The 23,472-nt window shown below is 44.7% G+C and overlaps 2 protein-coding genes across 8 annotated transcripts; one reads left to right on the forward strand and one right to left on the reverse strand.

Annotated features, from left to right (window-relative positions):
* STAR (steroidogenic acute regulatory protein) lies at window positions 1-5,938 on the forward strand. Its single transcript, XM_073325256.1, has 7 exons — window positions 1-457; window positions 1,746-1,859; window positions 2,241-2,368; window positions 2,462-2,620; window positions 3,327-3,511; window positions 4,921-5,014; window positions 5,339-5,938. Exons 1-7 carry the CDS (start codon window positions 394-396, stop codon window positions 5,444-5,446), a joined length of 852 nt encoding a protein of 283 aa, XP_073181357.1. The 5' UTR covers window positions 1-393; the 3' UTR covers window positions 5,447-5,938.
* ASH2L (ASH2 like, histone lysine methyltransferase complex subunit) lies at window positions 3,163-23,332 on the reverse strand. 7 transcript variants are annotated; one of them, XR_012156315.1, is made up of 17 exons: window positions 23,179-23,331; window positions 20,012-20,157; window positions 18,188-18,276; window positions 17,636-17,730; window positions 17,294-17,389; window positions 16,972-17,067; window positions 15,758-15,833; window positions 14,682-14,699; window positions 13,043-13,136; window positions 12,316-12,533; window positions 11,959-12,126; window positions 11,161-11,354; window positions 10,447-10,539; window positions 9,844-9,942; window positions 9,075-9,134; window positions 7,567-7,793; window positions 3,163-3,821 (listed from the first exon to the last, which is right to left on the reverse strand). XR_012156315.1 is itself a non-coding variant. In XM_073325246.1 (17 exons), the coding sequence occupies exons 1-17, from the start codon at window positions 23,298-23,300 to the stop codon at window positions 7,686-7,688; spliced, it is 1,842 nt and encodes a 613-aa protein (XP_073181347.1). In that variant the 5' UTR covers window positions 23,301-23,330; the 3' UTR covers window positions 5,975-7,685. The 7 variants fall into 7 exon arrangements, 5 of the variants coding, with proteins under 5 accessions (XP_073181347.1, XP_073181344.1, XP_073181348.1 ...); XR_012156316.1 differs by lacking the exon at window positions 3,163-3,821 and adding an exon at window positions 4,106-4,649; XM_073325246.1 differs by lacking the exon at window positions 3,163-3,821 and adding an exon at window positions 22,337-22,406 and having other exon boundaries at window positions 5,975-7,793; window positions 23,179-23,330.
* Between the last annotated feature and the right edge of the window lie 140 nt (window positions 23,333-23,472).

Below are 23,472 nucleotides of genomic sequence, written 5' to 3' on the forward strand. Positions count from 1 at the left end.
GTTCAGCAGGGTCTCCAAGCACTGGCCTGCTGGCGGCCTTTGCTTTGGGACTAGGTCCAGCTAACTATGCTCAGCCGTCGCTCTGGAGAGAGAACGTCTGGTTGGCTGCAGAGAGTTAACGTAGCCAAGGGAGGATATGTCTGTTCCCTTAATCAGCTTTGCCTCTTGTAACGCTGCCCACATGACAGATGCATGAGAAGGGTTTGGCCTTGGCCCCCCGCAGGCCTGGGTAAGTGATGTCTTTTCTTATCTCTCTGCTGACTAACCAGCATCCTTCAGCGGGAGTATTTAAGGCTGTGAGTGAGGAGAGCTGCAGCAGAGAAGCGCTAGTCCAGCAGAGGCAGCCCTGGAGACACTGACGCTGGAAGCCTGAGCTGCAACCAGAAAAGAAAAATGCTGCCAGCAACTTTCAAACTGTGTGCCGGGATCTCCTATAGGCATCTGCGCAACATGACCGGTGAGGGGGGTGTGCAGCTGTCACTGGGGCAGCAGCTGCCTTAGGAGCTGGGCTGGGGGCGGCTGGCTTGAAGGCCCCATTGCTGTGGATTCAAAGTGCCTCATTTCTTGCTCCTTAGTAGTGATGTTTATTTCTATTACGGTTACTCTGTCTGCGACACCTGATTGCCCCAAGCACTGGGCAGCAAGAGGCACCCCTGCTCTGTGCCCTGCTCACCACCCAGGAAGCCAGCAGGGATCACTGGGGGAATTCTCTGCTGTGTGTTACGCAGCTCAGACCCTCAGCTGGTGTAAATTGTCGTAGTTCCCTTGGAGTTAAAGGTCTGTCCCATGTCCCCAGTGGTTCCAGCTGGCCTTAAAATCTATTCACCTCTCCCATTTTTGCTGCCAGGAGACTCTTTCCAGCTCCACGGGGGAAGGGTATGCCTGTTTCTGAATGCAGAACAGTCCTCTGTTTCCATGGAGGCTGTTATTTATAGTGCCATAAATGTACCTATGTATAGATAAAACATTCTCCCTGCCTTGAAGAGCTCACATGGAAAGGACTTAAGATTATCCACTCCAATGCTAACCATTGGCTCTCTTTTCCAAACTGCTGGAGAGAGAGAGAAAAACTTCCAACAGACTCTTCTTGGCTTCTGGATGTCTCGGTTTCTGCTGGACCTAGGGATCAGTTTGAGGTCTAGATTACACATTTCTTTGGCAAAAGTCATTCTGCAGGCTTGGCAGAAGTCTGCCTCCCTTCTGCTTGGTGTGGTGGTGCACACACTGCTCTCCAATCCCAGCATGCTGTATAGGCAGAGTTTCTAAAACAGCTTCTAGTCTCAGTGTAAAGTGAATTTTCCGCTATGGTGAACTGCTGGATTCTAGAGCGCCCCCCCCCAAGGATGTGATTAGTCCCCCTTCCCCATGTTTTGCACGTCCTAGGCTCCACATATGGTCCCCAACTACAATTGTGACTCTGTTGGGAAAGGGCCTACATTGATTTTCTTTTAAAAGACCACCACGCTTGCAGAAATCCAAAGCAAACCAAATGTAGCTGCTGTATACACATGCTGCTGCTTCAACTGGGTGTGGATGATGATAAACCTTCTTTCTGTAGATGTACTGACCCAGCCGGTGATGATGGAAAGTAAATAAAACTAAAAGAAGGATCAGCATGGGCCTGATGGGAGGAAATTGGCCAGGAACAGCTTTATCTTCAGGCAGGGTCACAAACAGTGAAGCATGAAAAGTAAACTGTGAAGTTCGTAGCTCTTTTCACTTCTATCTTACCCTCTCATTTCAAGGCTTGAGGAGGCAGGCTGCTGTTGCCATCAGCCAGGAACTGAATAAACTCGCCTTTGCTGGCCCTGGTCCCAGTAAATGGATCAACCAAGTTCGCAGGAGGAGCTCCTTACTTAGTAAGTACCATAGTCTTACCATAGTCAAATGTACAGTGACAAGCAAAGGGGGTGATCCAAGCCTGATAGACTTGCACCTGGCTCCAGTGGGAGCAGGATTGAGGCCCAAGTCCTTTAAGAGGCTGCAGCTGTGGTATAGACTCAGACCTGCTGATGCATATAGAAATGCACAGCCTATGCTGCAAAATCTAAATACAGAAAGATAGCAGGAAACTAGCATCACTCCTAAGCCCCCCAGCACCGGTGCTGAACTGGAAAGGTTACTTAGTTCAGCTAAGTATTCGGTCCTGTGTACTGCAGTGGTGATTTGGTGAGAGGACAGAGCTGCAACCAGCACTGTATAAATGCCCAAGTAAAACCCTCTACTCCAACCCCTTTCAGGCTCCAGGTTGGAGGAGAAGCCGTTCAGTGAAGTGGAGATGTCCTACATTAAACAGGGAGAGGAAGCCCTTCAGAAATCGCTCAGCATCCTCGGGGAACAGGATGGCTGGAAAACTGAGACCATAGCGGTACAATTTCTGACTTGTGGTGATTTCTGACTTGTCCTTTTTCAACTGCACCTACTGGGAATACTAACTCTTTGGGGCTTTGACTTCCTGTAGGGGAATGGGGACAAAGTGCTGAGCAAGATGCTCCCAGACGTTGGGAAGGTATTTCGGCTAGAGGTGGTTGTGGACCAGCCCTTGAACTCTGTGTATGATGAGTTGGTGGAAAGAATGGAGCAGATGGGAGACTGGAATCCAAGCATCAAGGAAATCAAGGTGAGAGACTCAACTGCATGCGTTCTCCGAAGAGGGAGGAATGCTTGCTTTGGCCCCGATGCAGCCAAGGACTTAAGCACATGCTTTGCTGAAGAGGGGCCTTTATGATTAAGCAGTAAAATAAAGGGGTTTTCTACTATATATTTTAAAGAGAGAAACCTCTAATGTGCCCAAAGGGGTAAATACAGCTGGCCCGAAGGGTGTTCCAGCCTTTGAATGCCAGCTCCAAGCTTAAGCCGTTATCTTGGCTCCGCTGTGCAGCTGATAGGCAATAGCCACAAGGTGTCAGCAAAGGGGAGAAGTCCAGTTCTTTATCTCAGCAACATGTTTCCAGGTGGAGGTTATGGAATCTTATTGCAAGGGGGTGGGTGTCCTTTATCTACTGAAGTGGTAACAGTGGTGGCCTGCTGCCTGACTGACTGCCACATCTCACACAGCACAGCTTGCTCCTAGAGCGCTGAATACCGAAATCCATTTCCCCCCTCAGTGTTGCAGGACTGCAGAGCCAATGAGGTAGACCTAGCAGGCTGTGGTTGGGGGAGGGGGGAGGCACAGAACTTTATTAAATGCATTGCACGATTCCTAGTACAGGGAGCCCGAGAGAGAAGTGTGGCACAGACACACACCACGACCCACGGGCTATTGAATGTGTAAACAGCCCCGTTACGCTGGCTCTGCCTAACGTTGTGTAACTGTCACCCTCCAGATTCTCCAGAAGATTGGGAAAGATACCGTGATAACCCATGAGACTGCTGCGGCCACGCCTGGCAATGTGGTGGGACCACGGGACTTCGTCAGCGTGCGGTGTTCTAGAAGACGTGGCTCAACGTGTGTCCTGGCAGGGATGGCCACAAACTATGGAGCGATGCCAGAACAGAAGGGATTTATAAGGTAGGGAAGCCTCCAGCTGTTGTCTTGCTTTACAAACCTGGAGCCAAAGCTACAGTAGTTGGACAGCCAGGAAAGGGCACATCTGCACAGCGTGGGGGAGGCGCCATTCCCAGCTCGGGTGCACATAGCAGTGTGGCCGCAGCTGCCCGAGTACGGTGCCGGGGGGTGGCTAACCCAAGAGGCCATGGCCTGGTTGCTGTTTGGAAGTAACAGCTTGAGCAGAGCTAGCCCATGGACGTCTGCCAGTCTGGGAGCTGCTGATGTACCAAAGTACAGAGGCTCCTGCTACCAGCCTGGGGTGGGAGGAGGGCTGTAAAAGAGGCGAGTATGTTAGTTTGGAGTCCTGCCTATTTTATACATTTCAAGCTTGCTTGAGCTGTTATCTTGTCCCATTAGCAAGTCCCTGCTATCACTGGGGCCTCAGGCAGTGGTCAAACCTCATGTTCTCCCCAAGGACTGAAATCCTGTAGTCTGTAGCATGCCGTTTCCCCAGTCCTCCCTTAACTGGCTCTTGGCATTCACCAAACAACCAGGACTAAAGGGCTAGACTCTGGCAATCTCTCCTGTGGCTACTAGGCCACACTGCTTTTCCCATTCTCTGGTTTATCCCACTTAGGCCAGCTAACCCGGGTTCTACTGTACAGGTATCTAGGTGATGCTCTAGCCTGCCCTCCTATGTACCTCAACCCACCTCCTGGGGCCTCCTGGCCTTACGTGCCACGAAACAGGAGGCTCTTCACAGCCAGAAGAGACTATTAAATCATCTAGTCTGACCTCCTGCATAGTACACGCTATTAAATTTCACCTAATGTCCCTTTACTAAGCTCAAAGCCCCTACAGCATTTCACTCTTCAGTGGCAGAGAACTGATCTGATATCTCATCCCCATTACCAACAAAGATTCAAATGTGTAAAATAGGCAGGACTCTAAGGTCCCCCAGCCCCTGCCCCTTTTTGACTGGTACTGTCTCTCTCTCCTCTAGTAAATGCACCCTTCTTTCTCAACACTCATTCTAGGCTGTAGGCAACTTTTAAATTTAACTCCAGGAAGGAGCATGGGGGTAGCAGCCAGGCTTGGCACAAGTACTCATTACACACCTCCATTAAGCAGATATAGTCTTCAAAGTTCTTTATTTAACCTGAATTTTAAAAAAAATTGGCAGTCAAGGGCTAGAGAGACTTAAATCAGCAGAAAGACTCGTGGCCAAGTCCTGCTACCTGGCCTTGTGCCATGGGAAATTTCTGGCTGCTGGGAGCACGCTGAAGCATCTTCTAGGGCTCTGTAGCAAACTCCAGCCTGAGAGGTGAGGTATTGCCACCCTCCTGCCTTTAAAACTGACTCTCACACATTTGGATGGTAAATCATTTGTCCCTAGTTTCCTAATGCAATGTTTTCCTGCCCTTCTCCAGAGCTGAGAACGGTCCCACCTGTATGGTTCTCCATCCACTGCCTGAAAATCCTTCACAGACCAAGTTAACCTGGCTACTCAGCATTGACCTAAAGGTAAGTGCTCATACGGAACCTCATTCAAACAGTATAAATGAGTCCTCTCAAGGGGGTGGTTGTCTAAGGTCAGGAAATTAGGAGCAGCTGCTTAACTTCTTGAAATGAAATTCTCCTGATTGAAGTCATTCCCCGTGTGGGTCAGGTGAAAACTATTTCATAGTTCCAGCTCTTTCCAACCAGAAAAGTGGTTCATGTTTCATCCCAATCCACTTGTCAATCTCATTGCAACTTAAGATGCAAGGTTGGCTCCCTCCAACCCCCTACTCCTTAGGCTCAGTAAATACCTCTGCTTTAACACATGCCTGCTCTCTTCTTTTTCAGGGCTGGCTGCCTAAGACGATAATCAACCAAGTCCTTTCCCAGACCCAGGTGGACTTTGCCAACCACCTGCGCAAGCGCTTGGCTACTCCAACTGCTGTCAGCTGCTGAACCCTCAAGAACTATTAACCTTCAGCAACAGCCAGAAGCCTATCTGATGCTTAGATTTCGCCTCAGAGGTGATTATCCTGTGTAGTGTTACCTGAGACATGCTTTGGGGCTTTTCTGGGGTAAATGAATGGGTTAAGGTTTCTAATGCTGCATTGAGTTTGCTGGGCTCCCTTCTTAGCTGAACATATCAGACTTGGTGGTGTAGGCAGCCACTTCAAAATCCCCCAGAAGGTGTGTTTGACTGAAAAGGCTACTGCTCTGTGCTCTGCAACAGCTTGTGATAGTTTCACAGCGAAACTACTTCTGATCAAACAGGGGCTGGATGTCGAGAGCTCCAGGTTAACCCTTGCTGTACAGGAACACACTTTTTAGCTTTAAGATCAGAAGTGAGTTATAGGGTTAATACATAACTCAAGGCATCTTGCAATATCCAAAAAATCAATCCCTGTGCAGATCCTATTATTGAATTGTTAGTGCAAAGGGAGATTTGCCAATGTAAGTTACTTTGCTGCTCTTTTCTGTCAGCGAACTCTAAGCAGCCCTGGTCTGTTGGGTACAAATTTAGCATGTACTTACACAGCCCCCTCTGAAAGTGGGCAGGAATAACTTGTCTTAGTTTTGAATAGGCTGGATAGTGTCTGATTTGATTTCTCATAAGACATTTTATACAGTTAACATCGTAGGACAGTGCATCTTTGTAAGCTTACACTTTTACCTAAGAACCCAATACACCAGCATTCATTTTGCACTCAGTGGAATTCAGCTGTAGGAAGTTAATTTATAAAGCCAGTTTGCAGGTATTTATTTTTCATGCATAATGGACTATTTAATATTTATTCTCTGACCATGGAGCTCTAAGCAAGTTTATTTTAGGGGGTGGGGGTTCCTTATCCAGTAGGGAAATCTTAAGCAATGCTTGACTTCCCTAGAACCAACCAGTTCCTGTACCCTGCTGAGATAAGACTGTTGCTATGCAGAACTCTGCAAATATTTCAGTGTAATTCTGTAGTAGCCTAATGTACTGACTCAGTTTAAATAATCCACTTTGATGTAAGATGTATAGATACTTTTAAAATATATAGCTGAAAAAGATTAAAATTCTTGCCTGGCTCTCTTTATCCAGACCACAGAGTGCAAATGTAACAACTTCATACAAAGCCTTACTCTCCATTATTAGTAGTGTGAGTGGGAAAAAGAGACTTGTCTTATATGTGCTGCTAGGCACCAAGACAAACCACTGTGATTAGAGACACACTCCTCCAGGACAAGGTAGTGTTTTACAGGCACTGGATAACTAACTTATCTAAATATGCTTGAAAGCCTGGGCCCTGGAATTTCATCTTAACTTAGCTTGCTCTCTCTCTCTACCCACAACAAAATAAACCTTTAGATGGTTTGTTAGTGCCATAAGGCCTGAAAAGTAGCTTACAGCTGCTGTTGGTCTCTGCAAGTCAAACCTTAACTTACATCAGGTAAGCACAGTTCTAGTGAATAGCCCCTGCAGTATACATTTAAACTCAGCTGCCCAGTTCTTAGGACTAAGTGAAAGTGCACTCTGACTCACTCCTATACAGGATAAGGCTGGTGCACTGTTTCCTACAATGCCTGGAGAAAGGGGGGTCAAGCTAAGAGCACATCACATATGCTACTCTGGCTAAGGAGGTTTGTTAAGTCTTTAGCCATAAAACAGACAAAAGATGTAACAAGCTTGGGGAACGTTTATTTTAAACTGGTTGCCAGTTAATATAAAAATCACAATCTCTCCCCCATAACTTTAGTTTTGGTACAACAAGATCCCTTTGTATGGAAGCTGTTTACAGTTTTAAAAATCCTTAACACAGTTTAGTATAAGCATCTGTGTTGAAGGTATTTGGCTACAACTGCTCAATTGAAATGTATGATGAAGCAGGGCTGTATGGCTATTGCCCACTCCTGGTGCAGTGACTAATCTGGATATTAAATGCAGTTGTGATACAATCAAATACTCACTCCAGTAACTTGTTAAAAATACAGTTAGCTGAAAACTCCAGAAGACACCACTGAGTAGCACAATACAGGTTGGGTTTTCAAAATATAGCGTACACCTACCACTACCAATAACCCAAGCCCTCTATAAATACCTGCCAGTTAGGTAGCAGCTGAGCCTGGTTCATCCGTTACAAAGTAGTGATGTTCCAATTCTCTAGAAATAAACCATGTCTGTCCAGTGTTTAAGAAATCTGTATATACAGCATCTCCTCTAGGGCTCCCACGGTGGGCTTCGTCTTCCATCAACTTCGGTCTCCACATGATACAGGACATCTGCCAATGTGTGCTCTACAACAGCACCCCAGCCCATGTCACTTAGCTGTCGGGAAGGGGAAGAGACGAGATTACAGCAGCCCTGCTTTAATTACTTGGGGTGCAGGGCACAGCTTAGCACTGTGCTGTTTTCTATCACTTCTCTGATGGGAAATGGGTTAACTTCAGTATAAAGACTCCTAACTTCTGTCACACAACTCTTTGTGTATATAGCAATGGGCACAACTGCCTTCAAGGAACATTTTCTGCTAAATATACCCTATGGAAAAGGCAATAATCCTTAAACTACCAGTGTCTTACACTAAGCAATGAAATCCACATCCAGGGCTTTCACCCACTCTAATCTAGCTCATCCATCTGTTTTAATACCTGTTAAGAGTTCTTTAGACCAATTCCTTAAGATTTATTGGAAAAAGCACTTAAATCCCCCACCACACAATAAGGTTGGCAAGCGTACGCTCTTTTCAAAGTAGAGAGCTGGTGGACAAAGGAAAGTTCAAGGAATACCTGATGCAATACCTTCCATTTGTGACCGGGGTCATACTTTCACCGATGGAACACTGGAGTTGACATGCTCTCTGAAGCATCGCCTTAGAGGCAAAATGCCGCTTTCTACCTTCCCCAATATTTTTAGATGCAACCTTAACATTTGAAGACATTGGTCTGATCCAGTCTGGCAATTCCTAGGGCAGTTTAGTCTAGATGCTTCAATATAAGGGACTGGAGGCAGATGTGGGATAATGTGACCATGTTTTTTGAAAGATATACTCTAGTTCAAAAAAGAAGTAATTCATGTTAACCAAGTAAATGTCCAATCCCTCTTTGGATTTTTCTAACTTGCTCTCAATAGAGTCAGAAGTAGGAGTCTGCAATACAGGGTAATGGGAAAAATTTTAGATTTTTTCCCCCTAATTTTTACTTCCAGTAAATATTTGAGGTGAAGAGTGCCTTGTTTTAGGAACTGCACTTCGAGCACATAGTCTAAGGTTGCACATGTAAACTACAGGGAAATAATTAGCAGGATCCATCAAGTACCTCAAACTAACATGGTGCTTTTGGACTTTTAAAACCCAGTGTATATTTCCCCTCAACAAAATGTTGCTCAAATACACACCTTGGTAATGTAGCTGTCCTAATGAAGTTAGCAGAAAGTTACTATTAATGCCTCCTTGCCACCCTCCAAAAGAGAGCCAGGTGACAACTGAGTGGTCCACTCATAATCTTAAGCTCTCTTGCTGACAGAATGGAGGTACAAAAGTTGAATTTAAACCCTATACCATGTTAACAGCACAAGAAAAAGCAGATGTAGTTATGAATTAGTACTTACGGGACGGTAAGTGATATCTCTTGGAGGGTATTTGAAGTACGGTCCAAAGTTTACTGAAACCTGTGACAGGGAGATAGATCTATTTAGCATCAGATGGATGTGCACAACAGGAAGCAAAGTAATACTAAAAAACAGAAAGAAAAGGAGGACTTGTGGCACCTTAGAGACTAACCAATTTATTTGAGCATGAGCTTTCGTGAGCTACAGCTCACTTCATCGGATGCTCACGAAAGCTTATGCTCAAATAAATTGGTCTCTAAGGTGCCACAAGTCCTCCTTTTCTTTTTGCGAATACAGACTAACACAGCTGTTACTCTGAAACTAAAAAACAGATAGCAAGGGAAATTGCTCACTCAGCATTTAACAGGCTGGGTGGTTTTAGGTGACATGGAAAGCTAGGATCTCACTCACCACAGGTAAATGCTTTGCTTCAGCTTTATGGAGATTAGTGATGTAACAGAACTAAAGTTAAGAGCAGCTTCAAGTGGAGTCTCTTTATACATCTACTTGCAGCCCACAGTAGGCAGATGAGCTACTGCAAGAGTGCTCTGAAAACACTAGGCCCACATCACTGGAATAATCTTAGTTCTGTTTGACTCCTCCCCGAATGCACGTTCAGAATGTACACTGGTATAGGTGGGGACCCTTTTTGTTGTGTTTGCACATTGCCTAGTTCAATGCGGTTCTGCTCCATGACTGGACTTCCTACACACTACTGCAACACAAATAATTCACTTTCTGCCCCCCGAGCACCACAACCTGTACCTACCGTGCAGCCCTTATACAAAGAAATGGCCGGGAAATAAACACCTTCAAAAATCTCTTTAAAGGCAACTCCTTGGCTGACACCATTTTTATAGAAGATTATCTGCAAAACGGAAACAGTAACGGAATCAAGAGGTGTTCATGCTTTACTGACTAGCCCTACATTATTTGTAGCCGCCCTCCCCCAATTTGTTGTCTTATGCATTTAGGCTTTATGCTCTGTTAGCAACTCTCTCTTTGCTTCATTTTGCAAGATGCTTTGTCCATTTGTGACTGAAAAATAAGTTAGTCTAAAGTCTTGCATTCCACAAAACATAACTAGCTGCAGTGTTATTACAGGTCAAAGAAGGTGTAACCCAAGCTGCATTGCTTGCTTATTCAAGTCTATTGCTTGCTTATTCAAGTCTATGTAAGCCTAACAGAGACCATCCAACTTGACATCTTTGTAAAACTGTGTGATAAGATTCAAATAAATGAACACCAAGAATCTTAAGTGAAAATCTGCCAAGGACTGTACAGTGAACCTGTTCAAGAGATTGGTGGTGCTCTATGGATTTCTAAAGTGTCTGGGCTCAAGTTTCCACCCCACTCCAGACATCCAACTTACTTGGCTTCCAGGAGTTTGCTTTAGGCTTTTCTCTGCTTTATCCACAAAGTCCTTCTCTTCAAAATACAAGTAACTTTTGAACTTGATCAAAGCCTAAAAAAGGTAAGCAACAGATCCAGGTCTGCAAGACATTCACACCATTACTTTTAGTAATATTCTAATTAATGGTAGACAGATGCGATAGGACTGGTTAGTACACAAGCCCCTGGCAACTGGAGACCCAGATATAACAAACGTCAGATCACCAATGACAAATGAGGCTCCATTAAGTATGGAATAAGAATTCTGAACTAGTCCCCTTGGCAGCATTTCTGTAGATTGGCACATTCATGGAACCAAGACACTGATGTGCCTTACTGAATAACTGGGAGGTAGTCAAGCTCATCTGACCCTCGCTTGTAGCATCTGGAATTGAGGTAAGGACTGTTGTAAGGCATTTGGGGCTTTTAAAACTAGTCCTCCAGACCTTCACACCATGCTACTTCCTTAGTCAGTGGTAAGAGTTAACACATCATTATTTGCCTCCCATTCAGTTAGAGGGATGCTGGTTCATCATAGAGCCTGGGCAACTGCAAGACTGAGGTTTGGACAAGCCCATTTTCCACTGTGGGTTACTGCATATTCAAGTGTCGGGCCCCGTTTAGCATAGCCAAGGTCTGGTATAGTTAAACAAATTGAGACCAGCTAGGCACAGCCTAGAGGAATCCAGCTTACCTTATCTTTATAGGTATCAGGCAGTGACTTTGCAGTCTCTGTGTCTTCAGGAAGACTGATATAAAAACCCAGTACATCTCCTTGCCCATAGCCAGCTGAATAGTGTTTGCCTATGGACTGATGAAACTTTGTTCCCTTCTTGCTGCGCCAGGAGTAACTGAACTTGTCATAGCCTAGGGGAGCCTGAAGGTTCCCTGTAGAAAACCAGAGGTCAGCCCTGGAAGCACCAGACCCTTTTCTTCAGGACCTTGCATGAAAGTAACTGTTTCTACAAGCAGCTCGGGTTACCAGGCACTAACATCTAATCGTACGAGACATTTTTTCCATCCAGGCTACATATTTCTATGGGTTTCAGTGCAAAGTTTTCCACTTAATACTGAAAATATTTACTTCATAAATATTCACGACACACCTGCTGTTGGCTCTTAAAACTATGGCACGGACTGTTGAACTGGGCTAGGAGGAGTTAATAAACCCTAAATGATTAGCAAGGCCCAGCAAGCAACAGTGAAGCCAAGAATCTGCAGGACTAATCTGTACTCAAGCAGAAAACTAGGTGCTCGGGCACTATGACTCACTACACAATATTGCAAAGGGTTTGCACCAGTCCTGCTCCAATCACATTCTCAGAAAAATACACTTAAGGGTTCTAGCACTTCCGTAACCAATCAACATCGACTTCCCCTCTCGTTAGTACTTGGGCTTATTGTTCAGGGGTCTGAGCTACTCAAAATGCAGGAAATGAAAACAGAAGCAGGAAGCTTTGCTTTGTTAAGGGGTCTTCAGCAATTACTTTACCTAGCGGCTGCGACCAGCCAAGTCTGGCAGCTGTGTCTGGAGGCATCTCATCCACAGATATCTCAAAGTACCAGTCTCCCTTCCGCACCCCATGCGAGGCTCGTACCATAGAGTATCCTTTCTCTCCAATAACGGTCAGTCTGTCATCGGAGATCTTTAGCTGAGGTGCTACAGTAGTTAGAAAGACAGATGCGATTTGTGATTAACAAGCGGGTGAGCAAACCGATCAAAGATTGCGAAGCTCAGTTTAACATCCATGTCTGTTTCCCAGCACAATTATGTCTTGAAGCTTTAGTAACCAAGACAGTGAGGTTACAGAGAAGATCCCTCATGTGGGGAGCTGGCTATCCAGCTTACCTCGGTCATGCAATGCTAGGAGGACTCGTTCATATAGGCATGCTCTGTAGAGATCTCCAGGAATAGGTTTTCCTGCCCAGCAGTCTAGCTCCAGTTTCTCTGGATCAGGCGCATGGGGGTCAGGCTCAGCCAGAATGTAACGATATCCATCTTTATTAAAGGGGTGCTCCAGAGGGTAACCGTGAGGTGGCAGGCGCTGAGCAGAAAACAAGGGGTCACTGGAAGAAGCACAAGGAAAAATGTTAGCATTGACTTCAGCATAATTGGCAGGAACCACACACCCACACGAACAACATTCTAACTTAAGCAAAGCCACCCTTCAAATACTTTCCCCTTCACTGCCTTTTACAGACATGCAGATGACTACACCTTCCCACTGGTGATGATCTTAAGTGGTGCTCAAAGTGACAGTTTCTAAACCAGGTGGGCATATATTCACATACAGGAAGTTTATATTATATGATGGTCTATATCTTAGCGTGAGGACAGATTATATCAAAATGTTAGTTTGAATGGTGGGAGATTAAAGTTTATAACAAGGTTGCACCCTCTTAATTTCCAAATAGCACGTGCAGAACTGCGTCAAAGATGGGAGGCACTTATTCTGTCATTAAGACAGACCATCCTCACAACCCTGGCCGATACAAGAGTGTTCCCTATATTTTCCTGTACTTTGTCCGCCTGCCACTGTTAAGTTATTTCACTTAGCCTGTGTCTTTCTATTTACCTTCTGGTTTTCTTGGCTGTTCCTGTGGTCCCTCCATCTTGCTGTTTGCGTTTTGCTCCTCTTCCTTTCCCACTACCTCCTGCTGGAATGCCCCCTTTGGAGAGAAATTACCACAAATCCACATCAGCTAGTGCTTTATATGCAATGGTTGGTTATAGAAGGAATCTATGAGTGCAGAAACTCCATGTGTGTCACTATCAAATGGCTTCATTAAACAAAAAACATTCAACTTCTATATAGAAGTTTGACACTGACACCATTCAGAGAAAACTAATCTAGCAAAAGAAAATTTATCTTCAGTCTCTAATCAGTTTTAAGAGAAACGTGTGGATAATAAAGTCAGTTTATCAAAACGCATTTAACAAGAGGAAACTCAACAATTTTATTACGTGAATTACAAATCTTTACTTGCCCATAGTTTTCTTTTCAAATGGTATCATTTGTATATTTAGTTTGAGAACAAATGTTGACACACTTTCATGGAAGTTCCAAACACACAAGGACAACGGATTTAATTTGTTTTTGCAGAAGTAACCGCGCTCCCAAAGTTGACTTTTTTCCCATTTTAAGCAGACTGTCAGTTGTCTCAATGATTTACAATATGCCTGCAATACACTTTGACACACAATATCTGCTTCAGCAGTAAGCACTTAACGTTAAGTTCAATATAGAAAATGAAATACACCAAAATGGGGAAAAAAAAAAGCAATAAAAGGTGTTTCTCTGCAGTGTTTCCAAAATTGTTATTGTTTGCAATGTAAATATTAAGAGCAAGGCATTTCATGTTAATATTAATGTCTTCAACACTAGTTTCATCAAACTGCAGGGTAAGACAAAACATTGAACATCTAACACCAGAATTATGCCAAATAGTGTCTAACTCCTTTAATGTATTTGCTAAACCAAATTACTTTGAACCTGTATTGAATATATTTATTATTTAAGTGATAAAATAAATCACATCCTCGGAGGAAAAATATAGCTTACTTACATTACTGACCTAAAAATGAAAGAATACACAATTTTGCTCTACTGCAGTGAAACACGTTTAACAACTGCGTAGTGTACTGTAAGAAGTAGCAAGCTTTTAAATTATCAGCATACCTGTTGCAGTGTAAGGGATTGAGATCTTTGAGGGGATATCATATTCTGCACAAACATGAACTGATCTAAACTGCACTTGTCCGTAGCTATACTGCAGATTACTAACGCCTTCGTTTGTCATAGTAGGTTTATAAATCGCAAAACTAAAGCTACCCTAGCATGTCTGAATTTTACCTGACCAATAGCACAGTGTAAATTTTGTGCTTGTGTTTAATACACCAATTCTTCAGAAGCCAGTTCTTACATTCTGAACTTGAGTTTGGTATCAAATCAAAATTGAATCCTACACAAGAGAACAAATTAAAGTGAAAGACACTTTATATCAGTCATGTGAGGCAGAATATGACAATTTAAAAGCTTCTAACTGCTAAACATTAAAAACTGGAATTACAGTTTCATATTAAATATTACTGCAATCATTTTTAGGACACGCTTTAGATTTTTACTTCACTTTAGCTTCTAAGACAATTGAGCAAAAAGCTTTTCCAAACCACAACAATACTTAAGTTTTAGAAGCTGAAAGGTAAATATTCACCTCCCAAAGAGGCTCCACCTGTAGGGACAGAAGTGGCACCATGTATTTCTCAAATTTTAATAACTAAAGTAAAACATCACCAGTGCATGAAATGGAGACAATATACACTTTAGAGATCTGCAGTGATGGACAGGTGCACAATTTCTTTTTTTTTGGTTTAAAAAGAGAACCACCTCAGGCTGGGCACTAGATAACGCACGTAGGGTTACTGAGAAAGGGTTTAACACCGTGCACAACCAGCAGGTTTTTGGTGGCTAGTTTATATTAGGCAACAGTAAAAAGTCTGCCTCACACACAAACGCTATGTCTACACTTTGAGCTACGGGAGTGACTCCCAACTTGCACAGAAGTTCTCAGGCTAGCTGGAGGAGAGCTAGCGTGGGTATAAATAGTTGTGTAGCCGTGGCAACAAGGGATGCAGCAGTGGAAATACAGACCCACCTGAGCCATGCTGCCACAGCACGAGTACATGTTGGCAAGCAGGCGATCACTCCTCTAGCTCTTAGTATGGACAGAGCCGAAGAGATTACTCCATCGGCGTGGTCATTCCACTAAGAGAGAGAACACTAAGCTGCAAGTGATCGTTACTTGGAAATGTATAATGGAATAAAGCTTCCCAAGTGCTCCTGAAATCTCAGAATGAGGAAAATGGGAAGTTTGTGGGATAATGTTCTGCCACAATTAAACATCAACATTTTGGGGTTGGACAGGGAAAGAGGAAGGCACTTTGTTTTCAGTGATGATATCAGGTTTTAAAACAGCTATCTTACAAGCACGTGTACTACTATGGTATGACCAGCTGTCTAAAAGTGTGATCATCTTACGCATCTGTGATCGGGTAAAGACTAATTGATATCACGACAGAAAAACAAGACAGATTTAAGTTGGCTCAATAAATCCTGGAAATAGCAGTTACAAGACTATTTACATACAGGCCAGTCGGTGTTTAATATTTATTAAGCTGTAAACGTTAAAGTTAATATAATCAAGGGTGTGTTCAGCTGTAGGACTTTAAGAAATGTGAAATATTCCCAAATATTCAGCACATTTTCTTTTAGTAAAATTAAAGAACTTGCCATTTAAGCTTCCACTAGCAGATACAGCATTGCTCTGCTTCTGGTTATCGTACGCTGGACCAATATTAGCAAGGTCCTGAAAAAGAAAAACTCAGTTTAACAATATTACAGATTTATGGGCAGGTTGGTACTTACCACTCATTCTGAGAGCATGTGTCTGGTTCAAATTCTGAGCAAGAAGCTTTTGCTCTTCAGGATTTCCGAGAACTGAAGTGCTACTGAAACTTTAGCAGCATGGCATAAAACAAGTTCAGAGCAGAAGTCTTGCATCTTATACCTTGGGATGATTATGTTTTTTCTAATTTTATAAAAAGGACCCAAACTACACAGCCACAGCCCCCTGTGGGTCAAGCTCTTGCCATTTTTATTTGTGCTAAGAAACTGTCACATAGCATCAGGAAGTTACCAGTCTCTGGGATTGTGTACCATATATTTCATATAAACAGCTAGGCATAAGTTAGTAGAGATTTTAAGCCTTCCTATATTCTAGACACATGCTGGCTGAGGGACAAGCTTTTTAAAAACAGAGGCAAGATTCCTGCCTGCATTTTGAGTGAATCACAACAAAAAGAATGAGGAAAACAACAGGATAGTCTCCATTGCCAAAGGCAGGAGATTACATCATAACGTTACCAGAACAGCATGAAGAAAGGGTATTTTTGATGCCATCAGAGAGTTCAACAAGGGCCATAAAAACAGAGATACCTTTTAAAAGCCCTTGCACACACTAGAAAATAAAGCATTAGCACCCAACAATAGTAGACTATCACGCATCCCTTCCAGAATTATTGCCAAATCATGTAATTGAGGCTGGCCAGGCAGCTAGTGGGTGGAACTCCCAACATTCCCATATTCTTTCCACTTGAATGTTCCTCCAGCAGAGTTGGAACAGCAGCACAGCACAACTGCACAGAATGTGCTAAAGAGGACAAACAATTGGAATTTGTATCAGAAAAGTTAACTAGGTCCCTGGGATTAAATTCCTGGTGGGACTCCAGTTTCTTATTGTGAATACATTGTCAAACAGCAGGCAACATGTATACATTCCAAACGTGTGTACTTAAATGTGCCTTTTTACATTTATAAACACACCTTTATGTACCACAATCTTTGGCAATGCAATACAAAGTCCTAATGCTCAAATGCTCTTAATATTAGTTACACGAGAACCATGGTGCAGAAAGGAGAACTTTCTCCCTGCCTCAATCACGTACCTGATCTAGTAGCCCAAACTTTGGATAATCGTCCTCTGGATCTTTACTACCTGGGTCTGGATGCTCTTTCACCAAGAACACATCCCTTTCTTTACACTGAAATATGGGAGTTAAAAACACCTTCAGAAGACCAAGTCATGCCCAAGAATAACTGTGTAAAATTTACAGTAGATACACACCACAAAGTAAGAAGTCACAGGGACAGTATTAATGTCTGGACTATTTGTCTTGTTCAATTCTAATTATTATTAAATAATACTATCAGAAAGCAGCTCAATCATTAACAAAGATCCTCTGCAAATTTAAACTTTTAGTTACTTACCATTGTTTTTACAATGTTATTTGGCCAAGTCATTTTTCCAGGTCTCTGTCTCGTTGTCATACACTCCCAGTACTTGTCAATAAATGGTATAATATCCTATTTAAAAAAAAAAAAGGTAATAAAATGAGGCCCTAAAACAGTTATATGATAAGAATTAAAATTACTTTATTAAGCCAACCTATCTTTCAACGCCAGATCATACACATTATAACTGACCTATCAGAGCTGGTCAAACTGACAGCTCATACTGTCAATTTTTGTCTGAACTTGTGGATCTAGGCAATTCCCTTTTTATCAAGTCATAACTCACGTTCAGGTGTAACTGTCTAATTATATCTGTACCTTGTCTTTTGAGAACATAGTTTTTGGGTGCTCATCTTGTGTCCTTGACTGCCACGTCAAGTTGGCCAGAGCACTAAGGCACATTTCCTTCAGATCTTAAAAACAAAACAAAAATATACCAGAACCACAGTTACATTCTTGATGAAGGTCAAGTATATTTATATATAACCATAAGGTTGGTAAATACTAAGAACACAGCAGATCTAATCTTAGATGAACTTCCATTAGTTGGCCTCACATCTACAATATCCTGAGTTTTGGAAATGTGGGTGCTAGAGCGAGTTATGTGCTCATAAACAAAAGGAACCTGGGCTGAAGGCAAGAATTCTACCAGCCTAAGAAATTCATTTGCACAATGGCATCCTCCAGGTCTAGAGAAGTCAGCTCTCCAGCACATTGTATTGCAATCAGCACCGCAAATCCTCACCAGACCCACAGATAGACTTTAATCAGCTACAGGACAAAGGTCATGCAGGACCATTCCATCCCCAACAAAGATTCAAAGAGGGGAAGAAAATCAAGCTTTTACAGTAAGTGTTTGTTTTTACTTACTTGCTTGTTTTCTTAGAAAGTATGTGTTCCCACTGTGATGGCAGACATTGCAATGGAAACTGTAGTTGGTCATGAAAGGCAGACATGATCTGTGAAACAGCAAAATCATTTGACACTATCCACAGCTTTTCCATTACATCAGAAAAAGAAAATGATTACTCTCTTTCTGCATTAAAAAAGTCACCCACGCACATTCACAGATGTTTTCATCAGATTTGGTAACTCAGTGTCAGCAACAATGAAAACTATTAAATTCTGGAAAACGTGAATGTGGACTAAATGTCATTTTTCTGTTTTAAGAAGCAGTCCTGAAATTCGGCCACCAAGGTAAGCTGAAAGCAACTCAGGGGCCTTTAACAATGAACCATGGATTAGTCAAGGTACGTCTATAGCTATAGCAAACTTCCCCATAAAACACTAACCAAGCCCATTTTAAAACTAATTTTTATTTAACACACATTAAAGTTACCTTTAAAAAGAAGATTCCTTAGACACCTCAAATATCAAATTGAATTTACTTTCCATTTACAGTGTCTCTATCTTTTTGCTCTTCAGTCAGCAAATATAAACTAGCCGACTCTCTCCTCCCTCCCCTGACCCCTTTTTTAAGTCAGTTTCACATCTCTCATGCAGTAGCTCAAGGCTGCAAATACTTCAAGAGAATGTCTAAATGCAAACAAAGACTTTTCATAGAACTGTAAGAAAAAGATAAATAATCTGTGTTATGTAAAACTGTTGTTTATTATTGTTTACATAGCTCTCAGTGTGCTAGACTGTACACAAACAAAATAGGAAGACAAGGTCTTTTCCCCAGGGAATTTACATTCTAAATATTTCCATTTTTGTTTAAACAAAAACAAAACAAAACTTAGATTTAGCACTTCGTCTACCTGGCAGCATCTTTTCAAAATGTATTGATTTGACTGAGTTTAGGATCTGAATCTTTTAATAAAGAAAATTCTTCACTCCATCACCTTTGCGATGTAACAAAAATGTTCAGAATCTCATGTAATGCCGTACAGTAGAACCCCAGAATTATGAACACCTCGAGAACAGTGATTGTTCATAAATCTGAAATGTTCACAACTCTCAACAAAACATGAAGCTTGTTCTTTCAGAAGTTTACAATTGAACATTGACTTCATACAACTTTGAAACTTTCCTGCAAAAGAAAAATGCTGCTTTTAACCATCTTGAATTTAAAAGTACAGAAACAGTTTCCTTACCTTGTCAAGTCTTTTTTTTTTTTTTTTTTTTAAACTTTCCCTTTTTTAGTAGTTTATGTTTAACACAGTATTATACAGTATTTGCTTTTTTTCTTTCTGGTCTCTGTAGCCAGATTGTGTACGTCTGGTTCCAAATGAGGCGTGTGGTTGACTGGTCAGTGTGTAACTCTGATGTTCATAACTCTGAGGTTCTACTGTATATGTTATTTTCCTTAGCTCTGCTTCACTGAGCTTTTTAACTTTTTGGAGTCTGTGAGTGCATATGGTTGTTACGTTTGCCTTAACTGGGAATTTCCTTGATTTTTAGTGATTGCACTGATACAAAAATTAGTCCTGAACAACCCTAGCTCTAAGTTAACTGTGCTTTTTGGAGGCCTCCCTCAGCTGGAATCAGAAGCATTTCACAAGTAAGTATACCATTCCTGGGTTGGAGTTTGTTCTTAAAAAACAAACCGCTATTTTACAGAGAAGTTCAATAGAATTTAGAGTAAATTCTGGAAGATACAAAAATACCATGGTGCTGGGGGGGGGGGGGGGCGGGCAGGCGGGCAGAGAAGAACATCTTATAGGCAGAGTACTAAACAGAGTTATTACATACGTAGTATCAATGCCAAAGGTGTCCGCTGTGAACCACTTTGTACAAATCCCGCACTGCAGCTCTATCTCTCCAAGCTGTCGCCCATTCTCTTCATCCACTGAACCCGGCTGAGTGTCCAAGACTTCAGAACTGTCCCCAGCACCTTCCTGCAATCATAACAGCGTTAACAGGTCTGGACTTGATTAAACAGAGCGCCAAGAACAATCCCATGTCAATCAAGTCACGTTTCGTCCATTACAGTCCCCTGTAGAGATTGCTAAAGTTTAAAGGATCAAAAGATTCCTCCTTATTTCTTCAAAAGGCCAATAGTTGAAGTACAACTCTGCTGTGAATGGGTCTGAACTATTGAATGGCATCAGACAACAGAGACAACCACACAAGCTTCTCCATGGAAACAGGTGACAATTTTAGCTGCTGAATCAAGGATTGGCTTTTGCATAGGTGAGCAATATAGCATGGTAAGTTAAGGGAGGGGAGATTTAGAGGTGAATAAAAGCCAAAATGAGAAAATCTCTCTCACTGGACTCAAGGAGTACATGTTTAATTTTTCATATACAGCAATGGCTGCTAAAATGTAACTTTTTGAAATTTCAGTCTGAATTTCTTCACATTGTTCACAGTTCCAGCATTTTCATTCTATCACTAGTCTGAATGCAGCTGTCCCTGAGCCAATATGTAACTTTAGTCTTTCAAGACCTCTGACATTTCATACTTTGCCAGGCCACTGAGAGCTAACTAGTAACATTTTACTGGTGCCTCAGGGAAAATATTTTCTATTTTAAATTATATTTCCCCTTCTCTTGTGCTAATCATCAGCGAATAAAGGCCCATTATACTAGTAAAGACAAAAAAAGTTTTCTTCAAGCATCTTTATGACAGTTTCCTCCCAAAGCAATAGGTGAATCAGGCCAGGTGTACTAAGCTTTTTTTGTTGTTATTAAGTATCAAAAGAACATTTAAAAAAAACAAGTTTTAGGTTTGACCACCAGAGAAAATACATTGGGCAGGATTCTCTGCCACCAGACACTTTGTGTATCTATTTACATCTGGGCAGAGGCTGTAAGATGCTACCAAATAAGAATGCACCACACACACAGGAAATTTATGCCTGCAAACGATTGCAGGCATTTTTTATATTTTTTTGCACTGGCTCAGTCAACACTGGACTCTACAGATAGGGCCCTACCAAATTCACAGCCATGACAAACACATCACGGACTGTGAAATCTGATCTTTTGTGTGCTTTTACCCTATACTATACTATACAGATTTGCTGAGGAAGATCTGCGTTTCTCAAATTGGGGTCCTGACCCAAAAGGTAGTTGCAGGACGGTCGCAGGGTTATTTTTTTTGGGGGGTGGGGAAAAGAGTTGCAGTATTGCCACCCTTACTTCTGCGCTGCCTTCAGAGCAGGGTGTCCAGACAGCAGCGGCTGTTAGCCGGGCACCCAGCTCTGAAGGCAGCACCCTGCCAGCAGCAGCGCAGAAGGAAGGGTGGCAGTCCCGCAACCCGCTCGTACAATAACCTTGTGACACCTCCCTCCCTGAACTCCTTTTTGGATCAGGACCCCTACAATTACAACACCATGAAAATTTCAGATTTAAATAGCTGAAATAATGAAATGTATTATTCTTAAAATTCTATGACCGTGAAATTGACCATAATGAACTGTGAATTTGGTAGGGGCCCTATCTATAGGCAAGGCACAGGCACCTACTAAGTTCTCTATTCTTATTCTGAGCAACCACACAGAAAAATACATACAGATTTCCTTTGGTAGGCCAGGTCTTACACCAGTTGTATAACTTTACTCCCGCTTAGCATAGGTGTTAATGACTCCACAACCTGCCAGGCCTATGTCCAGCCCACGGAAATATTTTGTACTTTACATACAATTGATTCAGTTCATTTGTGGGGCAACCCCACTGCGGTTAATGAAAACACCTCAGGGATAAGTCTAATGTAGCGCATCGGCGTCAGCGCATAGGTGACCCATCTGCATGGTCTGACAGGTTACACACCCAGGCTTTCGGGCACAGAGGCAGGGCAGCTGGAAGGCAGTAGTGAGCCGGATCCAGACTGCAGGGCACACACACGAGCAATGTGCCACGGGCACCACACTGCTACACCTGCTTTGTAACGTGCCAGTGTCTAAAGGCTCCATCAGGGATCAGACTGTCCTCATGCCAGCTGTTGCACAAACAGAGGAAAGAATGGCCCCTGCCCCAAAGGGATTCCCCCAACCCGCTGGGGACCTGGTGCTGGCACCCCACGGCGCTGCCCTCCCAGGCCCCGCAGAGACCCAGGTCAGCAGCACTCACGTACTAGGGGATCCTTCCCATTAGAGGACTCGGTCTCCAGGCCGGCGGTGACATCGACCAGGGTGGTGTCCCCCCTGCACCGGCAGGAGAGAGAGGGTGAGAAGCCCCAGGGGTAACCGTGGAGTGGGGGCCCTCCCCCCTCCCGGGGGAACCGAGGGGCCCCCGCTCCGGGGGGGGCAGCGCCCCGCCCCCTCCCCCTCTCCCGGGGGAACCGAGGGGCCCCCGCTCCGGGGGGGGGCAGCGCCCCGCCCCCTCCCCCTCTCCCGGGGGAACCGAGGGGCCCCCGCTCCGGGGGGGGGCAGCGCCCCGCCCCCTCCCCCTCTCCCGGGGGAACCGAGGGGCCCCCGCTCCGGGGGGGGGCAGCGCCCCGCCCCCTCCCCCTCTCCCGGGGGAACCGAGGGGCCCCCGCTCCGGGGGGGGGCAGCGCCCCGCCCCCTCCCCCTCTCCCGGGGGAACCGAGGGGCCCCCGCTCCGGGGGGGGGCAGCGCCCCGCCCCCTCCCCCTCTCCCGGGGGAACCGAGGGGCCCCCGCTCCGGGGGGGGCAGCGCCCCGCCCCCTCCCCCTCCCCCGGGGGAACCGAGGGGCCCCCGCTCCGGGGGGGGGCAGCGCCCCGCCCCCTCCCCCTCCCCCGGGGGAACCGAGGGGCCCCCGCTCCGGGGGGGGGCAGCGCCCCGCCCCCTCCCCCTCCCCCGGGGGAACCGAGGGGCCCCCGCTCCGGGGGGGGGCAGCGCCCCGCCCCCTCCCCCTCCCCCGGGGGAACCGAGGGGCCCCCGCTCCGGGGGGGGGCAGCGCCCCGCCCCCTCCCCCTCCCCCGGGGGAACCGAGGGGCCCCCGCTCCGGCCTCACCCGGTCTCGGAGTCCCCGGCGCCCTGCTCGGGGGGTCCCGGTGGGTCCCCGGCCGGGGCCGCGGCCGCCTCCGCCGCCTCCCCCTCCTCCGGCGCCGCCGCGGTCGCTCCCGCCGCCGCCATCTTCCTCCCGCGCAGTCGCGCCAAACTCACACCTGGGCTCTCGCGAGATTTCCCTCCCCGTCCCGAAAGGGGCGATGGCAGCGCAGCGTCCCACCATGGAGGGGCAGTGACGTCAGCGGGCCTTACCGTGACCTCACCTTGCCACACCATGACATCACCCCACCGCGGCACA

This window comes from Lepidochelys kempii, chromosome 26 (assembly GCF_965140265.1).
Source record: "Lepidochelys kempii isolate rLepKem1 chromosome 26, rLepKem1.hap2, whole genome shotgun sequence".
NCBI classification, from domain to species: domain Eukaryota; kingdom Metazoa; phylum Chordata; order Testudines; family Cheloniidae; genus Lepidochelys; species Lepidochelys kempii.

Excerpts from the sequence above, each read along its gene's own strand:
- STAR (XM_073325256.1), top strand. The coding sequence starts at position 394 with ATGCTGCCAGCAACTTTCAAACTGTGTGCCGGGATCTCCTATAGGCAT. Across the intron at positions 2,369-2,461 it reads GGAAAACTGAGACCATAGCG|GGGAATGGGGACAAAGTGCT; the intron begins GTACAATTTCTG and ends GACTTCCTGTAG. Across the intron at positions 5,015-5,338 it reads TACTCAGCATTGACCTAAAG|GGCTGGCTGCCTAAGACGAT; the intron begins GTAAGTGCTCAT and ends CTTCTTTTTCAG.
- ASH2L (XM_073325246.1), bottom strand. The coding sequence starts at position 23,300 with ATGGCGGCGGCGGGAGCGACCGCGGCGGCGCCGGAGGAGGGGGAGGCG. Across the intron at positions 20,158-22,336 it reads CTAATGGGAAGGATCCCCTA|GAAGGTGCTGGGGACAGTTC; the intron begins GTACGTGAGTGC and ends TTATGATTGCAG. Across the intron at positions 17,068-17,293 it reads ATAACATTGTAAAAACAATG|TGTAAAGAAAGGGATGTGTT; the intron begins GTAAGTAACTAA and ends CCCATATTTCAG.